This window comes from Danio rerio, chromosome 15 (assembly GCF_052040795.2).
Source record: "Danio rerio strain M-AB ecotype USA chromosome 15, GRCz13ab, whole genome shotgun sequence".
NCBI classification, from domain to species: Eukaryota; Metazoa; Chordata; class Actinopteri; order Cypriniformes; family Danionidae; genus Danio; species Danio rerio.
This window is the reverse complement of record NC_141035.1, coordinates 17,824,590-17,837,082: the sequence shown is the minus strand read 5'-3', so window position 1 is coordinate 17,837,082 and position 12,493 is coordinate 17,824,590. Positions and strand designations below refer to the sequence as shown.

General features: G+C 39.6%; 2 protein-coding genes across 31 annotated transcripts in view; one reads left to right on the top strand and one right to left on the bottom strand.

The window, feature by feature from the left end:
* The first annotated feature begins 935 nt into the window (after positions 1–935).
* Positions 936–12,130, top strand: LOC103908824 (uncharacterized). 29 transcript variants are annotated; one of them, XM_087283859.1, is made up of 14 exons: positions 936–974; positions 1,111–1,187; positions 1,327–1,448; positions 1,558–1,864; positions 1,945–2,030; positions 2,282–2,334; positions 3,401–3,440; positions 3,530–3,597; positions 3,710–3,799; positions 3,903–4,330; positions 4,844–5,301; positions 6,424–6,745; positions 7,116–7,291; positions 11,632–12,130. In XM_087283859.1, exons 2-10 carry the CDS (start codon positions 1,157–1,159, stop codon positions 4,183–4,185), a joined length of 1,080 nt encoding a protein of 359 aa, XP_087139985.1. In that variant the 5' UTR covers positions 936–974; positions 1,111–1,156; the 3' UTR covers positions 4,186–4,330; positions 4,844–5,301; positions 6,424–6,745; positions 7,116–7,291; positions 11,632–12,130. The 29 variants fall into 29 exon arrangements, with proteins under 29 accessions (XP_087139985.1, XP_087139980.1, XP_087139979.1 ...); XM_087283854.1 differs by having other exon boundaries at positions 1,324–1,448; positions 6,647–6,745; XM_087283853.1 differs by having other exon boundaries at positions 1,324–1,448.
* The window catches only part of LOC101883163 (uncharacterized), a 50,214-nt gene continuing 49,795 nt past the window's right edge, over positions 12,075–12,493 (bottom strand). For both annotated transcript variants that reach the window (XM_087283877.1, XM_087283876.1), the window contains one exon: positions 12,075–12,459. In XM_087283877.1, the coding sequence (XP_087140003.1) occupies positions 12,252–12,459 (208 nt within the window). In that variant the 3' untranslated portion in view covers positions 12,075–12,251. The remainder of the gene's footprint in view (positions 12,460–12,493) is intronic.

Genomic DNA, 12,493 nt, shown 5'->3' with positions numbered 1-12,493 from the left:
GCACTTTTTTCAAAGTCTTTTCATTAGTTTTGTTTTTCCTGTAAATTATTTAATAAATACCGTACCGTGCCATTCATACCGAGGTATTACCATACCGTGAAATTCTGATACCGTTATGTCCCTAGCTTCTAACGATTATGAAAATGCATTAATCGAGATAAACGATTATTTCATTATTTACTGCCCCCTTTCCAGTTGTCCTCACTTGTTGCTCTTAAAAGCGCGAAAGACCGCATGCTTATGCGCGTGTGTGTGCGGCACGCAGAAACAGTCAGCACTTGGTCTCATTAGCACATTGTGACGAGCAGAGAGCACACACATCTAAAATCATTAACGTGAGCGATTTAATGTTCAAATAGGTGTCAAAACGCAGTGTTTAGTGATTATTCATATAAGCCCTCAATTTGTAATAAACAAACGAGTTAAGAATCAAAAGACACGTGAAAGCGAAACCATTAAAGTGACAGAGCACAATAGCTGCCGCCTGTTTTATCATGATTAATAAAACAACGAGAAAATCCCTCTTTGCGCTTGACTGAGGACTTGTGTAGCTAAAGTGTTTTTTTATACAGTGAAGATGCTTAAAGCACAGTTTGTTCAAAATTTTTATTCTATTGTATTTATTTCTCTTTCCTTTGCAGGGAGGAAAATAACTGTATGCTACGGTGGCTGGGAAGTGCAAAACAACATTACAAAGTGTGAAACACTTTTAAAAAGCTCGAGACAAATTTACATTTTGGAAAACATTTTTACTTATCATTAGACACATTTACATAGGAAAAACAATTTTACCAAGGACGAAACAAATTTACATTTTTGAAAAAAAATTTACAAGACGCAAAACACTTTTACAAATCCCGAAACAAATTTACAATTACAGATTCACTACGGAAAGGGAATATACCACCTACCGGAAGTGACGCGGAATGTACCACACACCGGAAGTGACGAGTGAAGCGTAGTGGTCGTTGATGGTGAGAGCGGTTAATTCGTGTTGTGGAGCAATTGAAGTTTATGGTGGCCGAATAAAAACTGCGGTCGAGGGATGTTTTGCCCGTTTTGTGGCAAACACATGAGTACTCTAACGCGGTTTTGTTTTACGTTCGGTAGATGTTTCGAGTTTTTAAAGGACGCAGACCAGACGGAAACACCTGGGATGTCTCGACCGCCGGACCGTGCCAAGCAAGGTAAGTTGTTATTTGTTATTTTTAGTGTAGCAAAAGGCTAGCTATTTGAAGCCATGTGAATAAAACCATTAGTGCTAATAATGATTTTTTGCGGTTTACATCTTTCTACTTTGAAACGGAACTCTGTCCTTTTCAGCAGAACAACCATGCCCATCATACAAACGTTTCATGGAGTACAGAAACCTAAAGTCAAATGAACGGCAATCTTGTAACTATGGGCCAAAAGGAAGATACAAGCCTAAAGAAAGAAAACAAGTCCAGGTAAGTTGTACTGACCATCCTATACAATGCTCTCTATATGTGTGTATGTGTATATTTATTTTACCCGTGTATAACGTTACATTAATAAAAATCTTTGTTATTTTACTAGATAAATGTAGGAGTGATGGTGCCACATGGAAGTGATTTAAAACCTCTAAGGGGGAAAACACTTCCCTTATTTACAGACCCCGACGTAGCAGCACCTGATTTGCTAAAACATGCTGTAGAGAAAATAAGAACATTTAACAAGGACATGCCAGAAGGACCTTACGTACTTTTGTATCCAGACTGCTCAGAGGTGGACTATGTGCCTGGATCAGACAGGCCATTCAAATTGTCAGAATATAAAAAGGAAATAGGAAAGGCATATGCCAGGATCACTTTTTTCATTTGTCTAGAAAAACACTATAAAAGAGGTTGGTGGATCTCATGAATCAATATTTTTTTTGCATATTTACTGCTGGAGTATAGATAATGTTTGATTTATTTTTTTCAGTGGATGATACCTCAGACTCAGACTTCGACTCTGAAATCGTCATCACAACAAGGAGCACAGCTGAATTCAATCAAGCTGACTCTTTGGTACATCAGTTATTTATTTTTTTTAATTTATGTTTGTTTGTAGTTGTTTATTAGATTTACATTGTATTTTATACATAAAATATTTGCCTTGGTCAACAATTTATTGGAAAAAATGTTAGTTTTGATTATTTTGCAGTAACTATTATACAGTATTACAGGAAACCATCCAGCTTTAATATATGCTGTATGTGGTAATGGAACAGTAATGGAGCTGTTGAAAATTGTTAATAATTTTACCCGTTTACTTTTAGGTTTTTGAACCACAAAATCAAAGTACTCCCAAACTCAAACTGGAAGATGAAAGGTAGGAACTTTCAGCATGTATGGGTTGAAAATATTTTTCTTTACTTCTTTTCTGGAAATAATACTAATAACTCATTTCTTTTTGGGCTACAGGGCTTTCACTACCAGGCAAAGGGCAATTTAATTTTTTTTCATTTAACTCGCAAAATTGTGATAAAAGTACTAGCAGATATTTCACTACTTTTTTCACATACACATTTTACGTTTATATTGCTGTTTTAGAGATGTTTTACCACTTTTGTTTTGCTGGAAATACAGCAAGACTGCACATAAGCTCCATGTTGCTACATGCTGCAGACTGTTTCTGTAACTGGCTGAGGTGCCCCCTCACACCCTACCTAAAGGACCCACAACTGCTTTACTTAATTTACCTGCTAGACCTTATTGGTGTGTCCTAAAAACAGAACAACAAGCTCTTGCAAGGGAATAAACACAAGTAAAAAAATAATCAAAACAATAAAAAAAAAAACATGTGAGAATAAAGTGGGGGATGTAATGAGAGATTTTTTTTTTCTAGTGTTAGTCAACCAATAGGAATCTTGGGTGTGTCTTACATGATGTTTACATGATTTGACTGTAGGTTTTAAGATATTCAAAACACCCACTCTAGCCCAGAACACCTTGGCCACTAGAAAAGACCCATTGCCTCTCATTACAGTTGAGGTCTGGTTGTTAGAGAGTTGGGCTTGTAAGCAGAAGTTTGCTGGTTCGATTCTCTGTGCCAGCAACCCATGACCTAAGTGCACTTGAGCAAGGCACCTTACCCCATTCACTCTACAGTTACATCTGTCCACTGCATACTATTTGTAAGTCACTTTGGATAAAAGCATCTGCCAAATTAATAAATGTAAATTTTATCGGTTAGAATCATAGATGAACCCTAGATGCCAAATTGCATGATGAACTTTGCTCTGATGAACTTGAAACAGAAAATACCATTTGTGTAATGTCATGTATAACACAATTTTTTTTTCGTCTTTTAATTTTTTTTACATTAACTATTACATTTTACTCAAAACTACATTATAGCCTTCATCATAGAGCTAATCATTTTGATAATGTTTCAGAGATGCTCCAAGACATTCATCAACAATTCAGCCAGGACAGGTAATAAGGCAGACTGGCATCATGACATTTTTTGCTTTCAGTGTTTCAGTCTTTCATTTGTTTCAGACATTTTAATCTTTTTTTTTCAGATAACGATATCTGATGATGAGGATCTGGATCCACCTGAAACGGGTCCAGAAAATACTTCTTGCTACAGGTAAAAAAAAATCATAATGGCTGACAGAATTGAAATTTATATTACTGATTATATGAGGAGGACATTTTGGTTTATAAGATGTTTTAACATGAAAATAATAAATCCCCAACAGTAAATACACAGACCTGTATTCACCAAATGTTGAGCAAGAAAACGAAGAGCCAATTGCTGTCAATGTGAATAATTTCCAACACACAGCAATGTAATATGACAGATTTTTACTATAGCACTCCTGTTTTTTCACTGTACAATAGTTCTGGTATATCTGGAATATACACAAATTAAGTCACTTTTTGTCATTACAGGGAGGAGACGGACATTACATTACCTGACATTGTAGCAAACCTGTCACTTCCTATTGATCATAAAATGGTCAGCCGGTTCAACATCTCAAGGGCTAATGTTTGGGATGGGGCTGTCAGAGGTTTCAAGCGTACAACATATTCTGAAACCTGTGACATGCTGGTCAAATTTACGGATGATACTGGTGTTCTGGAGGAGGGACTTGACACTGGAGGTCCAAGACGAGAGTTTTTAACTCTATTAATGAAACACCTAAAAGACCGGCCCATTTTTGATGGACCATAAGGACATCGATTCTTGGCCTACAATGCAAACGGTATGCAAATGGGTTAGATGTGTACTGTAGGCTACTTAATGGTTGGTTAATGGTCATTGACCATATATATCACATGACAAATGCGTTTATATAACAGTATATAATCCATTGTTTGTTTTGCAATATGACTTTATTTACAGCTGTTAGGGAGGATGAATACTACCTGGCAGGAAAGATGATTGCTGTGTCAGTTGTGCATGGAGGTCCAGGACCCCATTTCCTATCAAAAGATCTTGTACATCATCTTGCAGGCCAGCCTTTATTCAAAGCACCGATTAATGTAATAACTGATGCAGAAATAAGTAAAGCTTTGCAAGAGGTGAGAATAGCGTAAGGCTACAGTATGGTAGGGCAGATTTTCTTATAGTTTCTGCAGTGATTTGAGACAGTGTTTACTTGCTATATCCACTATATACACTATGCTGTGTATGTATCTCATTAAAAAATAGGCAAAAAGTTACAGTGCTTAGTTATTGACTGGGGTGTTTATGGCCCTTTTCATTTGTTTCAGATTGAGAATGCTGCTTCATTGGATTCTCTGCACGAATGTATGATGAGACACAGCACAATGTTACAGACAGCAGGTTGTCTGAGACATGTGAAGTTTATTCATAAACTAATTTCGAGAGGAGCACGTGATTATGATTGAACACGGCTGGTTCTGCATTAGCATGCTTGATCCACCAATCAGGCCATTCCTAACCACTATAAAGAGCCAGGGTTTTCTTACTACAGTCATCTTCGATTTGAAGAATACACTGCTCTGCATCAGCTGCTACAGCAACTTCTCCAGCTACATCAACTTCTCCAACAACAACTTCTCCAGCTACATCAACTTCTCCAACAACAACAACAACAACAACTTCTCCAGCTACATCAACTTCTACAACAACAACTTCAACAACTTATCCAACTACAACTTCTCAACCTTCTACTTCAAATTGCCTCACACAATGCAATCTCTGTGTCTTCAACCCAATTCTCCAACAAGATCACAGTAAAAACTCGATCACCATCCATGAACTTTGCCTAAACTCTCGATGCCTGCGATCCAAGCTGAACTCTCTTCTAGGGGTGCACCAGCGGTAACATGCATGACACTTTTTAAGGGGAAGTCTCACAAACTACAACTAAGATTAAACATCCATCTTTAAAGGATGATTCTAGCGTGAATAGAATGACTCACCTCTCAATCAAGGTTCTAGACAATCCAATCCTTAAAACATCAGTCCACAACTTATGCATACATTGATAAACATCCATGTTAATCCTCCAAACTAGTCGCTGTGGTGCATTTAATAGAGTAGCGTCTCCAATCATAACACTAGTTCTCTGGCAAACAAAATGGCCGCCAGCCTTTTTCTGCAACTTTGATTGACACTCCTACGAGCCAATAGCTGAAAGGAGAAGCGTCACCATCCAATGAACTCTCAAAAAATTTGAGATGGTCCCACCCTCTCTCATGACAAGCTCATGAATGATTATCATTACATTTACACAATTACTACTAAATGGTGACATTAATTTTAAGTTCAGGGTTTGATGTTGGCAGATGATAAATAAATAAATACATAAATTAATAAATAAATAAATAATAAAGTAAATAAATAATTATATAATGTATAAATCAAGGGAAAAAAAACTGCCACATCTGATAGCAGTTTAACTTCTAAAAAGTTTACTCTGCTACTGAAAAACATTCAACGCATTAGGCATAGAAGTCCAATCGTAATATGCCCCAGTGACTCATGTCCATACACTTATAAGCCATAAGCTTATAATGGCAAGTTGGTTAGATGTGAAAACGGCAAAGAAACAAACTTCCCGCTTCCACGAATTAAAGGACATTTCTGACATGTCTGATGTTTCATAAATTGACTCTGCTTTAGATACAAACCAAGGGGTTTAAACTCCACTATAATTCCACCTACCCTGTCTTCAAGAGGTACATCAGGACCACTAGACGAGCAGATTTCCCATTTAATCTGCCATCCTTAGGAGGGACAAATGCCTACCCCTTCTATCTTTGCTCGTTGCGACAATGAGGCTTCATACCATGCATTAACAAAGGCACTTCCACACTTAGTTGCCCATGCTCTTATTAAGACGCCCCGCATGGTTATCAGCTAAAATAATTCATTGTGTTTGTCATACATGTACCATGTTGTAATGTCATTTCTGATTCTCTCTTGTTTTTCTCATTTCAGAGATCATGTCAGCTGGTTGCAGAAGCTGACCCTCATCCAACCTATTACACTCCACATCCATTTCTAAATACATTTACACTCTTTGCAAATGACACTTTTCCACTCACATAGCCCACACCCTCGATGCCATATTCACACTAGCCTTTTTAATTTAAGTCTTCTGAACTAAGTATGACATTTCAATCCAACAATACACCTAACCATATCTGATCTATCTTCGCAGGATGAAAGGATGCAGGATGATATCCGTTCCCCCACACACCCGTTCTAAACAGGCCCGGATTGGCTAATCGGGAGGACTGGGAGAATTCCCGGTGGGCCGGTCCGGTTTTTTTTGGCCGCGAGGGCCGGTGTCCCTAGCTCCAGAATCTGTTGCTCTCAGCAGTGACACTTTTTTAATTTATTTACTTGACCACAGCCTTTTTATTCATTATTTTACCGCAACTTTTCTCTTTTGTTGTTGTTGTGGTCGAGTGGTTAGCACATTAGGTTAAGACGCCGCGGACCCGGATTCGATCCTTGCTAGAGTAATTTAGTGTTTTCATTTTTATTGATAAGACATATAATACTGTTAGGGTTGTAGAACATTTGAAGTTCTAAAGCAGCTGTTTTCTCAAAAAAAAAAAAAAAAAAAAAAGACATGATAGTGCCATTAGAAACTGATTTGGAAATATTTATTTATTTTAATATAGTCAGTCGTGAACTGAGGTGGGCTGGTCTGAGGCTTGAAACTCCAGAGCTGAAAAGGTGTCCCACTCCGGCCCTGGTTCTAAACCTCTTAGCATTTTTACACCACAGAAGAGCAATACCACCTCGGGGAAGCCCAGCCGATCCTCTCCAGCCAACTTCCACCATCATGCATTATTGGGTATGAAGTATGACTCTGTCATTTCCTTCCTATTTCCCTTCCTATTTAACATAGGAGCTCCTTCACTATCCTTCTCTGTTTTTCTAGCTTTAACTTTTTCTCTCCAAATTTAAACTATCCTATACTTCTATTCACTTTCATTCACCACAGCTCCGACCAATTCAGGGGTTGTCTTGAGTTTCAGTTGCTGCAACAGGAACGTTCTAAATGAGCTTGCATACACTTACAAATTTTCTAAATACCACTATCGTTGCACTCCCCGCACTAATACAGCAGTAAATGCTTCTGCGGGAGCACAAGTTGCCTCCATACTGGCCCACTACACCACTGCAGCCGCAGAAATGCTCCGCAGAGTTGCACACCCAAAGCACCACTGCTACCGCAGTGACCCTCTAGCATATGCCTTATTCACCTTCATCTTTACATATCACTAAAGGCAGTATTTAACGTCCCTGTGGGAGCACTCAAAACTTACTAATATCGACTGTTTAGGTGCTCCACTTAACTATACACCCCATTAACATCACTGCAACTGCAGTGACGCTCTAGCTGAGCCCCTTTTTCACTTTCATCTCTAAATATCACTGCTAATAGTACTTAGTATTTCCGTGTGAGGCTCTAATACTGAGTACCACTGCACCTCTGCTACTGCACAGAGGCTTTGCCGAGCCTTATTCTCCCTCTGCACCACTGCTGCAACAGTTAAGCTTTGCCTGAGCTGCAACTGCAGAGACGGCTGTTTAGCCTTAATTCTATGAACCACTGATTTTATTGCACTTCTGTAACTGCAGAGAAGCTCTGCTGAGATTATTTTTTCCCCTGCACCAATCCTGCAGCAGTGACGCCCTGCCTGAACAGTCTTCCAATAACAGATATAAACTCTGTCATTGGTCCTCTAACACCTTTAAATCCTCAATTTGCCTCAGCCAATATTTCCTCAGAGAAGCCCAGCTGATTCTCGGTTGCAGACTTCAACCTAGTTTCCAAGCAGCACGACTCTGTCTGTTCTTCCTACTTTCTGTCTTAGTTGCATAAGACTCATTTTTACTAAACTTTCCTTTTTATTTTATTAAACTTCTCTTCCTCTTCATAATTTTTCAATTTCACTTACACTCATTCTCCGCAGCTTGGACTCCCACAGGGGTAGCCCCAAGCTCCCACTGCCACAGCAGTGAAGCTCTTTAAGAGCTCACATGTACACTTTTTTTCAAAAATTTAACCACTATCACACTCCGCCGCAATAATACAGCCGTAAAGGCGTAGCGGGAACTCGTATTGCTTCCATACTGACTACAATTACACCTCTACAGCAGCTCCACTTAATTACATTGCATTGTAGCATCAATTTATTCTCCATCACCACACTCCCCGCAACGATACAGCCATAAAGGCTTAGCGGGAACTCGTATTGCTTACATACTGACCACCATCACACTTTTACAGCAGCTCCACTTAATTACATTGCATTGTAGTATCAATTTATTTTCCATCACCACACTCCCCGCTATAATACAGCTGTAAAGGCTTAGCGGGAACATGTATTGCTTTCACACATATAATGCACCAGACTCTGAATACCTATGCACCCCTGCAGCCACAGAGTCGCTCTACTGTGCCTGATTCCTATCTGCTACACAGCTGTTAATCAGCTCTCCAAAGCGCACTTCCCTTTAGATACTGACTTCCACCGCACCTCTGCAGCTGCAGAGAAGCTCAGCCGTGCATCACTCCCCTCTACATCACTGCCGCAGCAGTGACGCTTAGCGGGCGCATATACACTTCCACTTAGCAATCCACTACTGATACACTCTCCAGCACTGCCAAAGCAGTTAAACGTCTCTGCGGAGGCGTATTTACCTTCCAGATACTGACTTCCATTGCACCTCTGCAGCAGCAGAGACGCTCAGCTGAGCATCATTTACATCCCCTGCACCACGGCTGCAGCAGTGACGCTCTGCTGGAGCTCATGCACACTTCCATAACATTTATACCACTTCTGTCACTCCCAGCACTGCTAAAGCAGTTAAAACGCTCAGCCGAGCTTCATCCCCCCTGCACCACTGCTGCAGCAGTGTCGCTCCACCGGAGCTCACGCACACTACCATTTATCCATACCACTACTGACACACCCCCCATTGGACTGCCAAAGCGGTTAATCAGTTAACCGCTTCTCATCTGCAGCTACAGCTCCGCAGAACCTTACAGCTTCATTTTCCATCACTACTATACTAAACCTTTATGAGACTCACCACATATGTTTTAAACCTTTACACTTACCCCACTCACTCTCCCGCTGGTCCTTACAATTAACCGGCCCCGGGAGCACACATAGTCATACATAAGCACTTTCAGTTAATTTTTACACCCACACCAGTCTCTGTTGCTCCTCCAAGCTATTTCTGTATCACTTTTCAGCAGCCGGATATGGCATTAATCTCATGTGCGTTTTGGGGGGGTTCTTCAAATATGCGGCTGCTGTCCCGAGCGGAGCATTTTGGGGAGTTGTCGAGATCTACCTGAGTTCGAGGCTCCCCTCTCTACCTCCAAACGGGAGGGAGCCCAGGGCTCAAGAACCTTCGAGCTCTGGGCTCTCTCCCGGGACAGCATGCCAAACTTGCTTATAATCAATCATCAGCTAAGTGTGAACTCTTGAAGTGAAGTTTATTCATAAACTAATTTCGAGAGGAGCATGTGATTATGATTGAACACGGCTGGTTCTGCATTAGCATGCTTGATCCACCAATCAGGCCATTCCTAACCACTATAAAGAGCCAGGGTTTTCTCACTACAGTCATCTTCGATTTGAAGAATCCCCCCTTCCACCCCTACCTTTTCACCTTTCCCTCCATAGGGCAGCACGGTGGCTCAGTGACTAGCACTGTCGCCTCACAGCAAGAACGTCACCGGTTCTAGTTCCTTAACAGGCCGGTGGTCGTTTCTGTGTGTAGTTTGCATGTTTTTCCCGTGCTTGCGTGGGTTTTCCCCGGGTTCTCCAGTTTCCTCCCACATTCCAAAAACATGCACAACAAGTTAATCGTTAAATCTAAATTTCAATACAGGTAATCTAACAATGCAGCATATCTTTTAATAGCCTTCAATCTTAATCTTTAGCTATTATAAAAAGGGGAGTTGTCGAGATCTACCTGAGCTCGAGGCTCCCCTCTCTACCTCCAAACGGGAGGGAGCCCAGGGCTCTAGAACCTTCGAGCTCAGGGCTCTCTCCCGGGACAGCATGCCAAACTTGCTTATAATCAATCATCAGCTAAGTGTGAACTCTTGAAGTGGCTACTGTGGAGGAAAAGAGAGAAATAGTTTCAGACTACCTAAAATGGTATGTTATTGACCGCAACGCATCTGTAATTGACAGGTAAGATGATATTTGTAGTGATGAGATTGTCTTTATCACATTATTTTATTATTATTATTATTATTATATTTGTTAGAATTTCTTAACTTTCTTCTTGTCATTGACATATTGTGTGTATATACTGATGAGGGAAAAGTTTGAAGTTATATTTTAAATTAAATTTATAACAACAAAGTTTTGAAAGTGCATTTGTCAGTTTATTTTACCCCAGTATTTTCAATGGAATTTCTGCGCCAGCCTGTTGCTACTGACGGCATTAGTGGTTATAACGGTCTTTTACCTCTTTTTACGCTTGAACTAAATAAATGCTGAAGTCTATATAACTGAATGTATTGTAGTTACATTACAACATCAATGCTGTAAAACAACCTTGTGAAATTGAAAATAGTCACATTTAAGCATTTACTGAAAGTTTATCATTGGGTTTAAAACTCTTGCTGTGCATAGAGCTCATTGTCACTATACAGCAGTGAAGCAATGTTGTGTTCACTCTCTAGATTCAGGCAGGGTCTTTGAACTCTGGAGTTTTAGACTGCACTACAGCAACACCCTACTTTGTTGGCCCCTGTCTTGTGCCACTCTGAAAAGCCCCTTGCTGCTTTTGACCTTAAGATACTCTTCAAACCCGACCTCAGTCCTCCGGGGAGTAATCGAAGACTTAAAGAAAGTCAAACCATGGGCTAATGGGCAGACTATCTCCTTGATTGTGAAGTTTTGTTATTTACCCCCTGATAAATGTGAAATTTAACTGCCATGTGTTTTCTTGACTAGTTATAAAAAACACACATTGCAGTTAAATTTCACATTTATCAGGGTTCAAGCATATCTGGCCTTTAGGTGAATAAGCATCAAAAGACTATGTTTTATTTAGCAATCATGTAACTACCTAAATCACAGAAGGAAAAAAAGACCAATACTAATTGTGCTTAAACCCCTAATTATGTGTCTGAATTGTTCTTGTTTTTTTTTGCAGAAGGCCAGGATGCTGTGTCTGTGGAAGGTGTTTTGATGTTCGCTACTGGGCTGTCTTCACTTCCCCCATCTGGCTTGGAACCACCGCCAAAAATACAGTTCCTGGATAACTCTGCATTGCCAATGGCAAATACATGTGCAAACACCTTGAAATTACCACTGCTTAACTCATACAATTTGTTTAAGTCACAAATGGACTTTGGAATTCAAAATAGTCCAGGATTTGGCTGTTTTTAAGCTAAATGATGGAAGACCCTAGAGTTAAGACTGAATGTTGTTTTAATGTTCACTTTAAAGTGCAGTTGCAAAAATAGTCTTTTATAAAGTAAAAGTAGGTGAGGAAAATTTTCTCATGTCAATTTATGGAAAATGTTCTAGATTTGTGACTCCTAAACTGGAATACCTTTATAAAGCACAGAAGGAAAAAAGATTAAAAAAAAAAAGTAGTTCAAGAAGTTTTGTTTCATATACTACAGAAAATTAATAAATTATTGTTACTATTTTTTGGTTTATTTACTTCACTTTAAAAAAACAATTAAGCTGTGGGTGACATACATAATCATTGCGTTTAGACAGACAGCAGTATTCCACCACCACAATACCCCTCCTTTTTTGATAATTTCATAGCTGAGCCATTTCTTTTAGTTTCATGTACAGTTCTGATGCAGATTCCCAGTTCTCTGGCTTCTGTAACTGATTGTGTTCCATAGCAAAGTCCAAGTACTCCTGCATGTTTGGGTCCCCACAAGGAGTCATTGACAGGCTAGCCTCAGGAAGGACATCCAGTTCAGCTGGTTCGATCTGAAATCCACAGTCTCTGGAGCCAAACCTATGTTAAATAGAAAACTTAAGGATTTTTTTTT

Bases quoted from the DNA above. Each gene is read 5' to 3' on its own strand.
- LOC103908824 (XM_087283844.1), top strand. From the start codon at position 1,046: ATGTTTTGCCCGTTTTGTGGCAAACACATGAGTACTCTAACGCGGTTT. The intron at 1,449-1,557 runs GTAAGTTGTACT...TTATTTTACTAG, and splicing joins AAGAAAGAAAACAAGTCCAG to ATAAATGTAGGAGTGATGGT. The intron at 2,031-2,281 runs GTACATCAGTTA...GTTTACTTTTAG, and splicing joins TCAATCAAGCTGACTCTTTG to GTTTTTGAACCACAAAATCA.